At 48.6% G+C, this 19,618-nt stretch overlaps 1 protein-coding gene across 1 annotated transcript in view; it reads right to left on the bottom strand.

Annotated features, from left to right (window-relative positions):
- The window catches only part of SRGAP3 (SLIT-ROBO Rho GTPase activating protein 3), a 255,707-nt gene that overhangs the window by 70,431 nt on the left and 165,658 nt on the right, over positions 1-19,618 (bottom strand). Inside the window, 4 exon segments of the mRNA XM_032649515.1 lie at positions 1,753-1,854; positions 3,402-3,623; positions 5,112-5,240; positions 9,898-10,083. Of these exon segments, the coding sequence (XP_032505406.1) occupies positions 1,753-1,854; positions 3,402-3,623; positions 5,112-5,240; positions 9,898-10,083 (639 nt within the window).

Here is a 19,618-nt window from a genome sequence, read left to right as displayed (position 1 = left end):
TGTCGGCCACTGAGTCCACGCAAGCCTGACTGAGAAAAAACAGCCTCGAGGAAGATAGACCCAAGACACACGCAGTGTGCTCGGTCCTCCAGGACTCCGACTCCTCTCCCGGGACCGAGCGGGACCCCCGAGGCTCCACACACAGGGCCCCGGCCTCCCCACAGCCCTTCACTGAACTGTGCCTAAAGGGCGTACTGGAACTTGGATGGAGGGTCGCTCCAAACACAGTCCTGGGAGAACTGCGTCCACATTCACTCCACAGTGATTGCTGCTCAAAGCCTCTCTTGTCACTCAGATCTCAACTTAAAAGTCGCCTCCTGGTGACATCAGGCCTCCCCCCACCCACCCCCGACCACCATCCTTAACTTAGTGTCTGATATTCTGTGTACGTATTCATTTATGGGTTCGTTCGCTTCTGTGTTTTACCACCTGTCTTTTCTCACTAGAACATAAACTCCGTGAGAGGAGGTACTGTATTGTCTCATCCACTCACTTAACTCTGCACAATGTTTAGCGCATAGTATGTGCTAAATAAATACTTGAATGAATAAATGAGTGAATCGGTTCTTTCTAACACAGGCTCACAGAAGCTCAGGTACAAAACTGAGCATTTCCATGGCCATGAACAGCCTACCCAGAAGAGCATGTGCTTCACCCTCCTTTCTGTGCCCCAATTTTCAATTTAAATTCCATTAACATTATTATCCATATACAGCATATACCGTTCCATGTAAACAATTTAAAACGCTTCACGGGAAGATGTAGGGCATAAATAAAGAAAGAAAACACGCTGGCCATATCTTCTCTCTTCTCAGGTTTGATAAACAAATATATAATTTGTCTCCACATAACCTCCCCCCAGGGACTGCTTTGATTCGTTCATCCTTAGCTATACTCTGGCTCACGTTCGTCCTGGCTACGTCCTTTTTGAAGACACAAAGCAACCTGCCCTCTCTGCCTAGAACAGCCCTCTTGAGGTCTGAAGACAGGGACCACGGCTCCCCATCTCCAGCTGCAACTGCACTTCTCAAGGATGGACCTGCCCATGATCTCGGGTGACACTCCCATGCCCTGGTGTCCTCCAATTGGGTGATGTCCTCCCTGGGTGGGGGCATCCCAGCTGGAACAGGAGGTCTCCCATGTGGCCTCATCAGTGCACATCAGAATGGAGCCACTCCAGCTGGTACTTCCATTTGTGCCCACCTGGCAGAAGTCCTGAGCCACCAGCTGCAAGGGAGGTGTGCTGGCCACGGTGAGACAGAAGCTCCCTGGAGCTCAGAATCTATGACACATTTAGTGTGCCCTGGGTTATTTCATTGTGTAATTTAAAATTACATTTCTGATGATAAAAATAACATAAGCTCACTGCAGAAAACAGAGAAAAGCACAGAGAAGAAAACAGAAATCACCTATACTCCTGCAACCCAGACAAAACCACTATCAACATTCAAGGTATTTCCTTCCAGTCTTTTTCTCTATGCCCGTGAATATGCACAGAAACATGCAGGCATACTTCAGTTTACCCTGGTTAGGTCAGTACTGAACATAGAGTTCTACTTCCTCCTTGCTTTTCTTTAACATCTTGTGAGCATTCCCCATGCCATCAAAGATTCTTGGTGTAGTTGGTTTTGACAGTTGTGCATGTTACAGATGAACCCTGATTTCTTATGTGTTCCATGGCAAGAGTAGACTCTGCAGGACCAGTCAGGCCTTTGTAAAGAAATCCCTCACAGGGTGGAGGGGCTCACTCACCTCCTCGTTCTCGATCTTGAGAGTGGCCAGTCTGGACTGCAGCTGGTGGTACCGCATGAGCAGTTCCGTCTGGACAGGCTGCTGAGCACTGACCTGGCACACCTGCAGAAATGACAGCCACCGCCTGCGGTTGACCGGGGCCCTTGCCACCTGTGCATAGCTGGGGCCGGCCTATCATTAACATCCCCATCGACAACTGCAGAAACAGGCCTGGAAAGGTTAAGTGACCTGCCCAAGGTCACACAGCTTGTACCCAGCGACACCAGAGCCAGCCGGGAGCCAGGGGCCACCCTCTCACGCTCTCGGTTGTGGTCTACATTTGTGCAGCATGTGACGGTTTGCTACTCAGAGCTTGGACATAATCTCATTAAGTAAGACTAATTGGTTAATTTCCAGGCAGGAAGTGGTGGTAAGGAAGCAACTGCCTAAGAGAAGCCAGTGAAAAGAACAAAGGGTGGGAAACAGTCAGCAGAGTGGCCCAGCAGGAAGATGCTTGAGAGACAGGCAGGCATGGGGCAGCGGCCCTCTCACAGGGGCCGCTGAGAGAGGAGGGGAGAAGAGAAGAAGATGAGAGAGCGATACTGTTCGCCTACACCCGTTCCCACCAGGGCTCTCACTACCTGTGGGCTGGGCTGCCTGCCGTAACTTGGCTGAGCTCATAAGGGACAGCAGGCCTCTGTTCTTTACCACTAACTGGGCAACCCAACCCTGCAGTCACCAGCTGATGAGCCAAAGGGCTGGACATGAGGGCACAGGGATGGGGCAGGAGCTGTGGGGAAGCCCGGCAGAAGGCATCTCTTGCAAATGAAGAAAGTGGGCAGAGCCACTGGAGGGTCCAGCAAATGCCATCGTTAAAGGCGCCTCCTGGTCCCTCCCTGCTAAGCAGGTGCAGCGACAGCCCAGCTGAGCTCCCACTGGGATCCAGAGGCTGGCTGGGGCCCCCCTGACTCTCGTGTGCCTGGGGGGAGGGAACGGGGCCACTAGGAGAAAGTTCTGGGCACATGTCCCTGGGGTAGAGACGGTGGAGATGGGGAGGCAGATATGACACCTGGTGGCTGTCTCCGTTGGTTCCAGGGACTGGGGCTTGAGCCCTGGAGAGAGGGAGGAATGACATGGAAAAGCTCAAGGAGCTATTTTCATAAGAAGTTGTGTGAAACTCAGGTAACTAGTGTGCTGCTTAGGGGCTAGTGAAGAGCACCTTCTCCCATTTTTTTTTCCAGAACATAATGAGGATGTGAGCAGCGCAAGCCCTGAAGAAAACTGGGTTGGCTCGTACTCCAAGGGCTCACGGCACTGGAGCACAGGTCCGAGCGGCTCTGCTGAGGCCCCGCCTTCAGTGATTTGAGGCCATCCATCCGAGGGGAGAACGTGAGATGATTGTCTGTGTGCAGATGTGGGACTCCCTTGGGGTCTTCTAGACATAGCTGCGAGGGATTTCATGGGAAGCTATGGTCTCGCAATTCTGCAGGTGGGGGACTTGAGCTGCCAAGATTAGGGTATTCGTGGTAAACTCCTCAGCTAGGGAAGCCCATGCACCAAGAACTTGACCCCAGGCCTCTCCGCTGACGTTCTCCTCCCACTGATGCTCTGGGAGCCCATGGGAGACAGATGGAAGCAACCTCAAGCATGGGCTCCTGGGAGAAGCCTACCTCGTCCCCCATGTGGGGCTGGAACTCAAACTTGAGGGGGGGACAGAAGACCTGGTTGCACATGTCCATGACTGTGTGCTTGTCACTTCGGGAATCCAGGTTGTCCACCGCGTTCTCGATGACGTCCAGCCCCTCGTGGCGAGAGGTCTCCAGGTTGTACTCGGCTGAGAGGTAGGTCCGGAAGGTACGGGCCAGGCTGGCATGAAAGCCCAAATCACAGCACTTGGAGAGAAGCACACACAAAAGGTGCAGGTGAGGGTGGTGACATGGAGGTGGGGCCGTCACAATGACTTACGATTACCTCCTATTCCACGGTCAAATCTTTCATGCTGGAGGCCCTCATGCACTTTGGAATCTTACCACACAAGTCATGGCAAAGCCCTCGGAGGGAGCGGGGGACCGCGATCTGGGCAATGACAGTGCTCCTCGCGGCTCCCCAAACTCACTGCTTTCTTTCTTATCTCCAGGCCTTCACACACGCATTCCCTCTGCCCGAAGACTCTTCCTCTCTCCTCCTGCCTAAATACTCTTCCTTTGGTTTCAGTTTAGAGGTCACTTCCTCCAGGAAGCCTTCCTTGATGTTCTCCCCACTCAGAGTTCACACCAGGTGTCCCTCATCCAGGTGTCCACAACTCCCTCCACCTCTCTCATGGTAACACCCACTGCTTGGCATTACGTTTGCCTTTAATGCATCAGGGTTATGCAGGCTGAGCTCCATGAGGACAGACCCACTGGCTCTTATCCACTGTTGCACCTCAAGAGCTAGAGCTAGTAGGCACTCAATAAAAATTTGGTAAAAGATGAAAGGGTTGTGTGAAAAAGAAAGCTGAAAGGTAGGAAACAGGAGGGTTCTGGCCCCCGGGCATTTGGAAGGCAGGACCAGGCAGCTCCCTCTCCTGGGGGTGGTGATAATGGCGATAATGGGTCCCCTCTGCAGCCAAGGGAAGAGTGGTGACCCTCTGACTTCCTGACGGGATACACGCAGGCCAGAGGAAAAGGACGCACCCACCCTCAAGGAAGCCTGACCGAGCACCTGCTGGGCCGGATCCCTGTCTGCATGAAGACATGCGAAGCAGCCCCAGCTCTGTCACAGATGATGCAGGAGCCTCCCCGAAGGCACCACTCACAGAATTCTTTCCCGAAACCTCATTGTCTTACCAGTGTGTCCTGCACAGCTGGTGCTCAGGAGTCAGTGTTCCATTTTCCTCTTTCTTAAACTGCCTGATTTCTCCCAGCATAACATCCCCAAGTGAAGCTGACCTGTATAATTTTGTCTCATTCATTATTTTCTTCCGTATGTGCGTGTGTGTCTAGTGGACTGGACCCAGGCGTGTTAAACAGATAAGCATCTTTACCACCTTGGGAAGTTCCCCAGGGCATGAACTGTGTACGATCACCCCTGTACCCCCAAACCCAGTAAAAGACCTGGTGTAGAGGAGGACGCTTGGAAAGTGCACGCTGAATTACAACTGCCCAGCCCAAGTGTGCAAGGGCCGCCAGAGGCCCACTCCCACCCATGGAGGTAGAAGCCACAGGGTGATACTCCTTCACAGGCCCCAAAGGCTCCCTGTCCTTCCCCTCCGTTAGGGCTCCAGGGGCCACTGGCCGCCCTATATGCCAGCTAAGGACAAGGGCCAGCCCTCCCTCAGCTGATGACTTGCACCAGGTGGTGCAGGACCCTGTTCAACCCCAGACTCCCCAGGAGCTCACGTCGATGAGGTCGGAGACATCATGGATGTAGTATTTGCTTATAGCTGCGTTGGTGGCCGCCAGATTCAGCAAGTAGTCGTTCCGGGCCTTAGTGCATTTCAGCTTGTTCTCAGAATACTTTGCCTGCCTCTGGAGGAAGGAAAGAGTGGATGTGAGAGCAGAGCCGCTGATGGGAGGGATTTGAGAGTTTCTTTAGGGTCACTGCCTGCGATCAGCTCCCCGCACGGCCCTGGAAAGCCTTACTCCATGGGCCAGGTGAGTAAGATCTGGACCCCGTACCCAAAAAGCTCACCTGACACTGCACGTGTGCAGCCATCATCGGCACTGTCGGGTAAGCAGTGGCCTTTTCCAGGAGTGTAACTAAGACCTCCGGAGGCCCCTCCTCAACACCCCCAGAGGCTGCCCAAACCCGGACGACAGCCTGTGAAGCCCTCCTGACCTGGCTCTTCCTCCACGCTCCTGTCATCCCCTCCTCTGCACATCCTTTAAGAGGCCAAGTTCATTCCTGCCTCTAGACTCAGACCCATTCCCTCCGGCTGGCAGGCCACCCTTCCAGGTCCCTGTGTGGCCTGCTCCACGTCATTCAGGTCCTTAGCCATGGTCACACAGTCGCATGGGCCTCTGACCACACAACCGTGTCTAAAATGTGTCCCCGGCATCTTGACTGCCTCCTCCCCACATTCTGTCCTGCTCTATTTTTCCCATTCATTTAATCTTTGTTCAATTTTTAGTGATTATTTTCATTTTTATTTAATTTTTAAGAGACTCTTTTTTTAGAGCAGTTTTAGCTTCACAGCAAAATTGAGAGGAAGGTGCTGAGATTTCGTGCACACACCCCTACTCCCATACACACACCACGTCCCCCCAATATCAACACCCCCCGGCACCAGGTGGTACATTTGTTACAATTGATGGACCTATACTAACACATTGTAGTCACCCAGAGTCCACAGTTTACCTTAGGGTTCAGTCTTGGTGTTGTACATTCTGTGAATTTGAACAGATGTATAATGACATGTATCCATCATTAGAGTATCAGAGCAGTTTCCCTGCCCTGAAAATCCTCTGTGCTCTACCTGTTCATCCCTGTCTCCCACCTAACTGCTGTAATCACTGACCTTCTTACTGTTCCATAGTTCTGCCTTTTCTAGAATGTCATATAGCTGGAATCGTGCAGTACGTAGCCTTTCTAGATTGGTTTCTTTCACTTTGTAACATGCATTTAAGGTTCCTCCGTGTCTTTTCATGGCTTGACAGCTCATTTCTTTTTAGTGCTGAATAACATTCCATTGTCTGGATGGACCACAGTAACTTAGCCACTCACCTACTGAAGGACGTCTTGGTTGCTCAGTTTTTTTCATAAGTACTTTTCACCACCCCAAATCACATTTTTTACCTCTTTGATTACTTGATGATTTTCAGGGTCCCCTGCTAGAAAGTAAGCTCTGTGAAGTCAGAGACTTAATGGTCCCTGTTCATGACTGAGCCTACAGCACCCAGAACAGTCCCTGCATGGGCAGCATGAAGTGATTGTCACTGGCTGTCTGGTTGTGCGTGGTGGGGAGAGGCGGGTGGGCAGCCAGAGGTGCAGTCTTGGCTAGGAGCTGGACCGCCTCCCTGGGAAGCTGTTTCTGTTCTGGGCCATCCTGGGCAGGAAGCAGTAAAGAGTCCATGGGTTACAGAGCTATCCCCTTGCCCCCTTCAGACAGATGAGTCCCACTGCTGAGGAGACAGACAGCTCTCCTTAAAGAAACAGGGCTTCTTCCTACCTAGGCACTCTCAACCTTCCTTCCTCCAGACTGAGTTCTCTAGCTGTTCAGTAGAGATGCCCCCATTGTCAGCCTTTTAAATCTCTTCAGACATCTCCTCTGACCTTTCTCCAGGGTTCACTTATTCTGGGAATTTCTAGAAACAAACTTCTGGTTATACCCTGTACCAACCACACACCCAACCTCCACAGAGAGTTTTGAAATTCCTGGCCCATTTCCACGGGGCTACTATAACCCTGAGACCATTTTCAGCTCTTCATGGGCTCATAAAATTTTATGCCTGGAAAGGATACTTGAAGATATCTTACTTTAATTCATCCATTTTATAGGCGAGGAGATGAAAATTGAAAAGAAGTTGGCTGTCCAAGAGCCAAATGGCCAGTTAGCATAAAACTCTGAACTAAAACTTAGTCTCCAGACCCCACTAACCAGTGCTTTCTCTACCTCTCTACATATCCCCTCTATAGCTACCCCCCTATGTTGTAGCTCCATAATTCCCTGCCTGGTTATCTTTTTTTTTTTTTTTTGCAGTACACGGTCTCTCACTGCTGTGGCCTCTCCCATTGCGGAGCACAGGCTCCAGACGTGCAGACTCAGCGGCCATGGCTCACGGGCCCAGCCGCTCCGTGGCACGTGGGATCTTCCCAGACCGGGGCACGAACTCGTGTCCCCTGCATTGGCAGGCAGACTCTCAACCACTGCGCCACCAGGGAAGCCCCTGGTTATCTTATTTTTAAACATTCATTTCTAGTATATTCACAGACATATTGTACAACCATCACCACTATCTAAATTTAGAATATTTTCATCACCCCAAGAGAAACCCTGTACCCATTAGCAGTCACTCTGCATTTTTTTCTGCCACGGCTCCTGGCAACCAATAATCTACTTTCTGTCTCTATGGATTTATCTACTCTGCACATTTCAAATAAATGGAATCATGTAATATGTGGTCTTTCGTGACAGGTTTCTTTCACTTAGCCTACTGTTTTCAAGGTTCATCCATGCTGTAGTCTGTATTCATTCCTTTTCATTGCTGAATATTCCCTTACAGGGATTCACCATATTTTATTCATCAGCTGAAGGACGTTTATTTATTTGGACTGTTTCTACCCTTTGGCTATTATGCATAATGCTGCTATGAACATTCATGTGCAAAGTTTTGTCTGGACACATGTTTAAATTTCTCTTGGGTGGATACCTAGGAGTGGAACTGTTGAGTCATATGGTAACTCTATGTTTAACATTTTGAGGAACTTCCAGACTATGTTCCAAAGTGGCTGCATCATTTTATATTCCCTCCAGCAATGTATGATGGTTCCAATTTCTCTACACCCGCACCGACACTTGTGATTATCTGACTTTTTTATCTTAGCCATCATGGTGGGTGTGAAGCGGTATCTCACTGTGGTTTTGAATTGCATTTCCTTAATAGCTAATGATGCTGAGCATCTTTTCATGTATTTATTGGCCACTCATATATGTTCTTCAGAGATATGTCTATTCAATTCCTTTGCCCATTTTTTAACTGGGTCTCTGCCTGGTTATTGTGGAGCATATTTTTCTTTGCCTTTGGAAATTACCCTGAAATTTTATTTTACCTGCCTTTGGTTACTTTGCCAGCTTACCCAGGTCCTGTTGGATTATGTTCCCACTCAATCTCCTATAATTTTTAAGAGCTGTAGGATCAGGATCATATAATCATAGAATTAGTCTCATAGAAGCCCAAATAAACATCTGATGCAATGTTTGCAAATAGAAAGAGCTCAGGAAATGTTTGCTGATTTCATGGAATGAATGAATGCAGAGAATTCAACAAGAATATCATAGCTTTTTAAGAAGAAAGGAACCTTAGAAGTAACCCAATCTAGGATGACAAAAAGCAGCATGCACACTGCCCCTCTAAATTCCTTGGCCAAGACAGACATCATTAGTTGATCACAGCACTGTCTTTAACTAAAGCCTCGAGAGGGCTCACAATCCTCAGCATAGGGCTCTGGGCAGCCACTATCAATTGATCAGAGTTGACATGAGAAAGGAGATTTGTTTGCCATCACTGTCATTTTTTAAAATTGAAGGTCAGGGACTTCCCCGGTGGTGCAGTGGTTAAGAATCCGCCTGCCAATGCAGGGGACATGGGTTCGAGCCCTGGTCCGGGAAGATCCCACATGCCGCGGAGCAACTAAGCCCATGTGCCCCAACTACTGAGCCTGCGCTCTAGAGCCCACAAGCCACAACTACTGAAGCCCGTGTACCTACAGCCCATGCTCCACAACAAGAGAAGCCACCTCAAGGAGAAGCCCGCACACCACAACGGAGAGTAGCCCCCGCTCGCCGCAACTAAAGAAAGCCCGCGTGCATAGCAACAAACACCCAAAGCAGCCAAAAACAAATTGATTAATTAACTAATTTAAAAATAAATAAATTAATTAAATAATATTGAAGGTCAGAGAGTCGCTGTACATGTGGCATCTTCAAAACTCAGCCTGACTCCAAAACTAGCACTCTCACCATGCCCTACCAAAGCACTTTTCCAGCACCAACACACAAGGATTCTAACTGGCCCAGCTTTGGCTCGGCGGTGGCAATTTCTTCAGAATGGTTCTTTACCTGGTTCCCAGGTGCTGGCTGGTACGCCAGCGCCGTTCCCTCTTGTTGGGACACACGAAGTCCCAATCAGCCCCCCGGCCACTAAACTGACGTCCAGGTCAGGCCCCACCCCCACTAACACCTGGTGATTCTTGCCAGAATGTGCTCGCTGGGCGAGAGTCTCATCGCAGTTCAGCTGTCTTGCCAGCTGAATGCCTCTGCTGCTGTTGACCCTCGCCTGAGGCCTAACAAGTGTGAGCAGAGGCATGGCCAGCCCTGCCTCCACCGTGACACTGACCTCCAAGACAGCAGACGCTGGCAGCATTATTCCAGCCCCAGTCCCTCAGGGTGCGGAGGCGGAGGCTGAGGCTGTGGGGAGCCTGGCCCTCCCCTTCCTTCCCACCCCGGTACCCGGGGCCTTCACTCGCCTTCTCCTTCATCTTCTCAATCTTCTTCACGGAGCTACGGCGCTGGGGCCGGTCCTCGTGCCGGAGCAGGTTCATGCTGAGGTCTCCCGACTTGTTGAACTGCTTCTCCTCCTGCTTCTCGGCCTCCTTCAGCTTACTTTCCGCACTGATGCTCTCTGCATGGTACATGTGGTAGGTTTTCATGACCTGGAGACACACGAGTGTGGGAAATCAACAGGCTGCTATGGCCCAGCAAGGGTGGCCCTAGCGCTGGCAGCCCCCTTCCAAGTCCTGTGTTCCGGTCAGCTCTGTCCCGGCCCTCTTCCCATGACACGCTCTGAAATCCCACAGCCCTTTACTTTTGCACAGACTGTCTGAGGACTGGAAATCATGACCAGCAGCAGCAGCAGCAGTTTCATCATCATCATCATCAACAACATCATTAAGTGATTACTAAGTGCCAGCAATGGACCAGTAAAGAGGAAATTTAAAAGGGCCACCACAGGCCCCGGGCATTTTGGGGCTCTCAGAGGTGATATGGTGAACACGGCCTTCTTCAGCTGCCCTCTCCGGCCCTGCCAGCTGTGTCTCTTGTGTCCTGCTCCCTCCCCACAGTGTTGCTGTAAAAGGCCCTCCTCAGGTACCCGTGGGATTTCTATGGGAACATCCTTCTTACACACAAATCGTTATCTCCACTGTTTCCTTGAGTAAAATTGGCCTGTAAATGGCTCTGTTCCCCAAAGGAATATTATTGGGTAACCTAATAGATATTCTATGCTCTCAGAAATAAACTCATCCTTGGCTATAAAATGAATTCCTATAAAGAAAATTGCACTTTGCTACTCTACTTCCACATTAAGAGTTGGATATTGTTACATCAAGGGAATTTTTGAGTCAGAAGGAATTCTATACATCATCTAATCCAACCACCAAATTTTACAAATAGGGAAACTAAGGCCCAGAAGGACAGGGTGACTTATCCAAGATCATACAGTATTATCAGCGTAGTTTCCAGACTTTACATCCATGGGATCATCATCACCATCAAGATACAGAACATTCCCATCACACCAAAAAGATCCCTCTTGTCCCTTTCCAGTCGATCCCCACCCCTTACACCAGCCACAGGCAATCACCGGTTTGCTTTCTGTCACTGTAGATTGTTTTTGTGTGTTCTAGAACTTCATGTACATGGACCCATCGAGTATAAACTCTTTTACACCTACCCTTGCTCACTCAGCGTAATTTTTTTGAGATTCTCCCATGTTGTTGCATGTATCAGAAATTCTTTTTTACTGCTGAGTAGTATTGCCTCGTATGGCTATACCACAATTTGTTTATCTGTTCACGTGTTGACCGTTATTAGGGTTGTTTGCAGTTTTTGGCTCTTACGAATAAAGCTGCTAGGAATGTCCATGTACAATTCTTTATGTGGACATATGTTTTCGTTGCTCTTGGGTAAATACCTAGGAGTGGAATGGAGGGTCATATAGTAAGTGTATATCTAACCACAATAAAAATCTGGTCTCAGACTTTTAATTCTATCATATCATACCGGTTCCTTAATTCATTACCATTTGTTCCTCAGATGTGAGTATTTGGGGCAGCCTTAGAGCAAGCTGGGCCAGGCCCATACCAACAGTATTCTATTTCCCAGTCCCCAACTAGGAGTACACTTCCCTTTGCAATATCAAGTTTATGACCATCTTTCTATGCTAAGAACAAGAAATTTCTGGAATTCATGGCTCCTGAGCCTTGTTGGTCCTCTTCTCCTGTTGTTTGGATAATTACAGCAGCTAATGGAGCAGAAGCTTCCGCCTCGGGATGGGATGTGTGCTTCTGACTAGCCAGGCCCTTTAAGTCAAGGAACTCAGAATGAATTACTGGCCAATGTTATAACCTTATTCACTGTCATTTAAAGTCCTGTGAAGTGAGACTTTTAAATGAGGACTTCCTCTGTGATTCTTACTGTGAAATCACAGCATTGATCTGTTGTTAAGAAAGTCCCCTTTGTCATATGTCAGGAGTCAGTGGGGGCAACATCTATTGTAGAGCATATCAGGTAAGAATATGGCCTCTGGCCCAAATGTCTGGGCTGAATCCTGATGCTGCCACTTCCCGGCTGTGTGACCTTGGGCAAGTCACATAACCTCTCTGACATCTGCTCCCTCATGTATAAAATGGGGATGATAATGGCACCTACCTCATAGGTTTGTCGTGAGGACTAAATAAGTTAATTTTTTATAAGGTGCTAACAGCAATACCAACCACACAGTAAAAGCGATGTAAGCATTAGCTGCTACCATCACCACCAGCATCAACATCCCTGATTTGGGCTGAGGGTTTGAAAATCTTGAACTTACTCACTTGACTTCAGGAAAATGCTCACAAACTCTAAAAAACATTAGCTAATGTGAAAAAAATAATTATTCTACACCATGTTTCTCCCTCCTTTCATCCTGAAAACCTCCCCACGTTTCAAAACAATAAATGAAAAACTGAAATCAACTTTTCTTCTTGGGTCTTGGTGGAAAGACTTCTTCTCTGCATCCCACCCATCTCTGCTCATCTGCAGTTGCCCTAAAGCCTCTAGAGATGCCCTTCTTGCTGATTTCATCCACTCCTTATGCCAATACCTCTAAGTTTCTTTCTAAACAACTCAATGGACCAGAAAGTGTGTTGGATCAATGTGTTCTCGACATCTAGTGGCCAAAGGGGATGACTGCAGGTTTACAGATAACCAAGGCAGTTGCCTACTTTCAACCACCTTTAAGCCATGGCTCCTGGAACATAACGCAGCTCAGAGTCGGGAAGCTGGCTGAAGGCTGTCTGCGGGCCTCTCTCCCATTCTTGAACCTTCCCTCTACACCTCCACATCCACAGGCACCACTGCTTTCTTTGCTCCTCCCCCTCTATGTGATCCAGTTGGTAATTCCTGATCCCAAGAATAATGGTGAACTTGATCACCTGGTGTCACTTACGTCAGGCAGCTGCCACAAAAAAGCTTAACCTAGGGACCTCTCTGAAGTGAGTCTAACTATTTATGCCCAGAATCCTCTAAGATGTTTCCTTTATTTAATTACCTGAAACATGGGCTTCAGGATGAAAGGCCCTTAGCTCAATAGTCTAGAACAGCCTGCTCAGTATTGCCAGTCCAGGAGATGCTGAATAATATTTTTAAATTATCTATTACTTCACAGAGTTTGCCAACCTCTCTATTCATGATCACCAAGGAGCATTTCAATTAATCTTTACCCCAGTCCTGGGAGGCAGCATGATAACAATAATAACAACAATAGCAGCTAACACTTACTGACCACTTATTACACACCAGGCCTAGTTCTAAGCACTTCACATATACGAACTCACTTACTTCTCACAAAAACCCTGTGACGTAGACTATATCATCCCTGCTTTACCAAAGAGGAAACCACGAAATAGGGATGAAAGGGTCCTCTGCCCCACAGGGACTCAGGAGACCCAGTTTTGAAACCTGACCTTCCCACCACTTGCTGGATGACCATGGCAGAGGCTTGACCTCTCTGTGCTGCCTGGCAAAGGCCAGAGAGCGGGGGCTAGGAAAGAACTCAGTAAGCTGTGACTGTAGAGTGGCGGGCTGACAGCAGTGCTGGGGCGGGGAAGGGAGCAGAAGTGGATGCAGGAGCTGAACTGAGGCCAAGTCACTGGGACCTGGTCTTCAACCCGGGCTCTCCAGAGGGGCCCTCAGAGGCACCTACCCAGCTTACTGCCAGATGGGCATTCTCTTTCCAACCCTCAAGACCCTATCAGGGAGAGCCTTTCAGAAGAAGTCCAGCACAGGCTAAGAAGCACTACATAGGAACATGTAAGTGAGACTACTATTCTTGGCCCAAATCAGTTTCATAGGTTCTCAGAGGCCCTCCAGAAACTTTGGTGTATTAACCTGTCATTGAAAGAAACTAAGGCCCAGAAATAGCAAGCATGTGGCCTAAGTCACACAGCAAGCCAGATGGCCGGGCCTTCCAAGCTGTGGACATTGCCTTTCCTGGTGATCATGCTGCCTTTGCTGTGTACACTTTGCCTTTTGCATCTTCCCAAACCCTCAGATCATGAAAACAGGAAAGTACTATCTGTACAGCTCTTCAGATCTGCATTTAAATGCAAAAGAAGGCAAAGGCAATCTGGAAGTTAACAGCATTAATACAGGGACATGCTGGGGCAGGAAAAGGATCAGTTTTTAGAAAATAGGTTCTCCACAATGCAGTCCATGTACACTTCCTCCACCCCACAGGAAGGGCCATCCCTAGGCCACACAACAGTTGTGTATGAGGTGAGACCCTGGGCCAGGACATGACAAAGACACCCTTGAAGTACCCAAACTTCAGTCTGACCGCCCACACTCTGTGTGGCCTACGTTCTCCGTAGAAATTATAATCACTGTCTTATTCCATTTGCACGTTTATAAACTGTCTCACCCAACTAGAGTGTAAAGTCCATGAGGGCAAGGACGTTGTCCATGATCATAATCCCTGTATTAGAGCAGAGACTGGCACCCAGCAAGTAGCAATATATATTTGCATGAATGAGTGGACAACAGCTGACTGGCTGGCTGGATAAATGGGTGGGTGGATGGATGAATAGATAAGTGGGTGGGTGGGTGGATGGATGGGATGGAGGGAGGATAAAACAGGGGAGGTAGATTCTATTGCCTTTGCTCTGGTGAATATATTTGGGGGTAGGGCAACAGCTACACCTTCAATCATTTAATATTTATTGAACAGTTCATTATGTGCTAGTTACTGCACTCGGTGCCATAATAGGAAACACTACAATGTAGAAGACAGATATGGTCTCTGCCCTCACAGAATACACACCTTAGTAGGGACAGTTATGCAAGTGATTATCACAGGGTGTGATAAGTGCAATGATCAGGGGGGTACAGGGCGCTAAAGGAAGGCTTCCTGAGGAAGTGATATCTAAACTGAACCTTGAAGGAAGAGTAGCTATTAGCTAGGTGAACAGGGACTGGGGTGGGGATGGATTATTCCAGACAAAGGAAGCAGTGTCAGCATTAAGCCCATTAGAAGCAGAGCCAAACAGGTTTGAGGAACAGCTTACAGGTAGAACATCAGGTGTTTGTTTGCAAACCAGCCAATGGAGCCACTTTCTCCTCCTTCCTGAGCTCCTCCCCCTCAGCAGACATCTGTTTTTGCTCTCTGCGTAGGATCATCCAGTCCCCCTCCTTCTGGAACATCTTCCTGATTTTCTTTGAGGAAATCCCCCAAATTCCGCTCCACCATTCTCATTCCATGTGGTTCATGGAAAACTGACACTACCCCCCAATCCCTGGGTACAGGGCAGCAGACCCAGGCCTGACCTATCAGTATGCATGATGTTAATCTGGCCACAGCGATGGGACCCCAGCCAGGCCAATTAGAGACAGCCCTGGGCTTCCGCTGGAAACACCAGGAAGGGAGTGTTCACTTTCCACTAGGGGGCGCTGAGCTGATATGAAGTGAGCTTGGGAGGGTGGGGAAGAGGGATGGACTTGGGCCAACTTTGTCACCACAGGGGAGAAGCCTCCTGCAGAGGAAAACACCACCAAATAAGGGAGGGGAGGATGGAGGGAAGGGAGGGAGGGAAAGGAAAGGAGGGGGAAGGAAGACAGAAGGAAGAAGGAAAAGTGAGGGAGGGAATAGGATAAAATGGAGGAGACACAGTTCTGCTGCCTCTGATCTGGTGAGTGTATTGGTGGGGGGAGTGGCTACACCTTCAATCATTATATATTTTTGAACAGCTTATTACATGCAGGTATGATATATACCAGGTGCTGCCAACAGTACTGCGTGGAAGGCAGATAGGGCCTCTGCCCTCATTATTCACTCTACTGGGGAGACAGACAATGAAACAAGTGTGTCAGCCTCCGAGATTCAATAAATTGCTATTTTTACATATGTCAGCTTTTCCTGGCTTTCTGTCTCTTGCTACTGAATGAGTCCCCAAAGGCAGACTTCCTTCCCCGCTAGCTTCCCCACTACCCAGGATCAATCCTGGTCTCGACTGGCCACACTTAGTGCCTGACTCACAAACACTGACCGGCTGAACAGGGGCTGCTCCCCGTACCCGGCTTCCTGCTTCTCTGCCTTGCTCTCCACCTGGGAAACTCCATTGTCATTCAGCTCCAAATCCAATGCCATCTCTTCTCCATTCACACCGTGTCCATATCCCCACTGACACTTGTCACATGGCGTAGCCACAACCCATGCTCTCGACACAATGATGATCAGTAAACGTCTGCTGAGTGAGTGAAGGAATGTCCACGCAGGAGAGCTGAGGCGGGGAAGGAGGTTGTCTAGAAGGAAAGCTTGTTCCCCCCATTCTTCTTAGGACCACCGCCATCCCTAGATGACACTGGGCATACGCCCTGGCCAGCAGCTGTGACAGTCCAGCAGGGCCTGCCTTGCCCTGAGTCAGAGATGCGCCCTCCTCTCCCTCCCTGGGCGGCGTGGCAGGAAGATACAAGCCTGAGAGGAGCCTCAGAGTTCCTCTAGATTCGTGCCTTCATGCCGCAGATGGGGAAATCGAGGACCAGAGCCCAGCTAACTGGCACTGCGTCAGTGTTTCCCAAAGTGTGTGACGGGAACCGCTTGTGTTAGTGAGGTGATTTCAGGTGTTACACCTATTCAGTTCTCTTGGAATCCTTCTGAGTATATCGGGAAGAAAAACTCAGTTTGGTGCTCTCATGTCTAATGCCTGCTTTGAAGGCACTGGCAAGAATTAACCCTGTTTTTTCTTCATTTAGCTTATGGAACCTTTCTATTTATACCAAGTTGTTTTTCATTTGCTAATGTGAAGTATCATTTCCTTCCAAAAAAAGATATATATAAGTAATTTATATGTGTATGTTTATATAACTAGTTGAATGTTTTTATGTAAGTAGCTTTTGGGAGTAGACTTGGAGCAGGCTCCGCCACTCCCCTGCTGGGTGACCTTGGGCTGGCTACCCAGTCTCTCTGTGCCTCGCACCCCTCATCTCTAAAATGGGGTGGTAATACTACCACCTACCTCAAAAGTGAACCGAGGATGAAACGAATTAAGACACTGGGCATTTAGACCAGTGCCCAGCACGTGATAATCACCATATAAAAGTGGAGGCTCTAATTATTAGTGATATGAAACAATCTCCAAAACATAACCACAAAAGCAAGATGCAGAACAGTAGGCCCAGTTGTTGCCACTTGTGCGGGATATGTGTGTCCATGTATGCTTAGTGATGAATTAAATATCTCTGCAAGGAGCCACCAGCTGAACTAGAAACTAGTAACCAGGCTTGTATGGGAGGAGGGGGAGAGGTGGGCAGCAGGAGACATACTTCTCACTATGTATCTTTTTGTACTGTTTATCGGGTTTTTTACAAAATGCATGCATTATCTATTTCTAACTTTAAATATTCAACAATTTTTTAAAAAGGAAAGTCTCTCTGGCTCGAGTATGTAACATGTGTAATAGACGGCAAGCCTGGAGGATAGGAGAGCGATCAGGAGGTGGCTGAACTTTTTTAGGCAAAATATTCTCAGAGCTCGGGCTGGCCTAGTGGCATTGTAGGGGAGAGGAGAGAGGGAAGATTTAGAAGCATAAATGAAAAATATTTATGCTTCACCCTTTCATAAAACACACAATGATTTAACACTGGCGTTCACCAGGCACTGTGCTATACTCTATGCCACTCACTCTTAGAATCCAGAGAGATGAGGTGGTGACACTCCCATATTCTAGGGAGCTGAGGCTCAGAGTGTTTAACAAGTGACAGCGCCTTGAACCCAGGTCCATCTGGCTCTGAAACCTGTGCTATTTCCAGTACACAAGGCTGCTTACCCATGAATTAATTATGACCGGGAGAGGGTTTTTTTTTTTTACAAAGGAGTCAATTTAAAGAAAATTATTAAGTAAATGGCACAGGGCCCAGTGACATGATGAAACCTCAGTGTTTATATCTCAGTGATGACAGATGTCAGTCCAGGAAGACACACAGTGAGCCTGGGAGGGAGCTGGGGCCAGAACCCATGCTGCTGGGCCCCATCTCAGGCTCTCTCCACCACTGCATCCCTGAGAGTGGTCATCAAGAGGGAGACACCTTTGCAAAAATTTGCCTGGGGGCCCAGAGTTGATTTCATACCCCTGAGCCCAGCGCACAATCAAGTCAAAGCCGGAGTAGGTAAAAGGTAGAGTCCATTCATTACTCCAATTGGCGTCTACCTGTCACCAGCAGCAGTTGGTGTGGGTGCTCCTCAGGCCCCCTCCACGTCACCCTGAACCAAGTCTCAGGGGCCCCACTAGCAGTGCTGGGCTTGGAAGACAGGCCCAGCAGCCCTGCCTGGGAGAGCCTGGAGCAGGGCTACTGAGCCCAGCAGGAGGGGCCCGGTGGCAGATGCTACAAAGTTTGTCAGTGCAAAGCACAACAGGTGCATTTCATGATCTAGAACTATACTGAAAATCTGAACGTATTTTTAGCTGAACAATGAAAACAGAGTGCTTTGTTATTGTTTTGTTTTGGTTTTGCTTCTTCTGGAGCAAAGACTGGCACACTGGCTCACATTCTCACCCTCTGCCCTTCTTTCCTCTCAGGTCAATACACAATGATCAAGAGCTATATATTGTGTCAGGCTGATGGGAGTCTAGGGAAAAATACGTGAGGTGTGACGTGTGTGGGGTGTGTGTGGGGGTGTGTGTGGGGTGTGTGTGTGTGGGGTGTGTGTGTGTGTGTGTGTGTGTGTGTGTATAAGCACTGGCATGTTTTAGAAAGGAAGGCACCTCAAGGTGATGAGGACTGGGCAGAGGGAAGCCTTGTTGAGTGAATGAACGAATGAACCAACGAACAAATGAACCTACAAAATGCCCAGCCCTGCCGTCTTCTCTGTGTCCTTCCTGGTCCCAGGTAGAGACAAGCCTTTTCCCTAAAGTAGGAGACAGGTGGCAGTAAGCATTCATCTCTATCATCATTATGCCCAGTACCACCTCCTCTAAAACACATTGAAAGAAAAAACATGGGGCTTACTGGACAGTCCTTTCTCTACATCATTTCCTCTTTAGTCCCTGTGGTCATGACTGGGGGAGGAGGGAGCATCTAAAGGCTTGCATGACGAGGCACAGTAACCAGAAAGTGCTCAAAGCAAATCTCTAGTAACAAAGCGTGGGATTGGGGTCCAGAGCGTCCTCAGCAACTGGGTGCTGTGGTGGACTGTTTGCAAAGACGGCCACAGTAGTTGCCCGATGGCCTCAGGGATGCCCCTTTGCATCGTCACTTTGCAAGCAGTTTACTTCTCCATCCCACAGCTCTGGGCTTGGCTGTGCGACTTGATTTGGGGAATGAGATATTAGCAAACGTGACACAAACAAAGGCTTGAAACCTCACTGGGGTTTTCCCATTTGGGGCTCTTTTTTTCAATGGCCAGGAAACTGTAGCCACATCAGTGTCCCCAGTTGAACCCAGCCCAAATCACCAACCCACAGAATCTCGAGTGAATAAAATGCTTGTTGTTTTCAGCCACTGAGTTTTGACAGAAGTTGTTATGCAGCAGTTGATAACTGATACAAAGGCCTTAAGCCAGGCTTCACTTCTTTGTGCCTCAGTTTCTTTACCTGGAAAATGTGTGTCAATTAAATAATGTGTATAAAGTATCTAACACAGTGTGAGATACATTCTGGCCATGGTTGTTATTATTATACTTGTTTTGAGGTCCAAAGACGATATTTGACTTGGCCA

This window comes from Phocoena sinus, chromosome 11 (assembly GCF_008692025.1).
Source record: "Phocoena sinus isolate mPhoSin1 chromosome 11, mPhoSin1.pri, whole genome shotgun sequence".
In the NCBI taxonomy this organism is placed as follows: domain Eukaryota; kingdom Metazoa; phylum Chordata; class Mammalia; order Artiodactyla; family Phocoenidae; genus Phocoena; species Phocoena sinus.
Note: the sequence above shows the minus strand (reverse complement) of the source record. Positions and strands in the feature narration are given on the sequence as shown.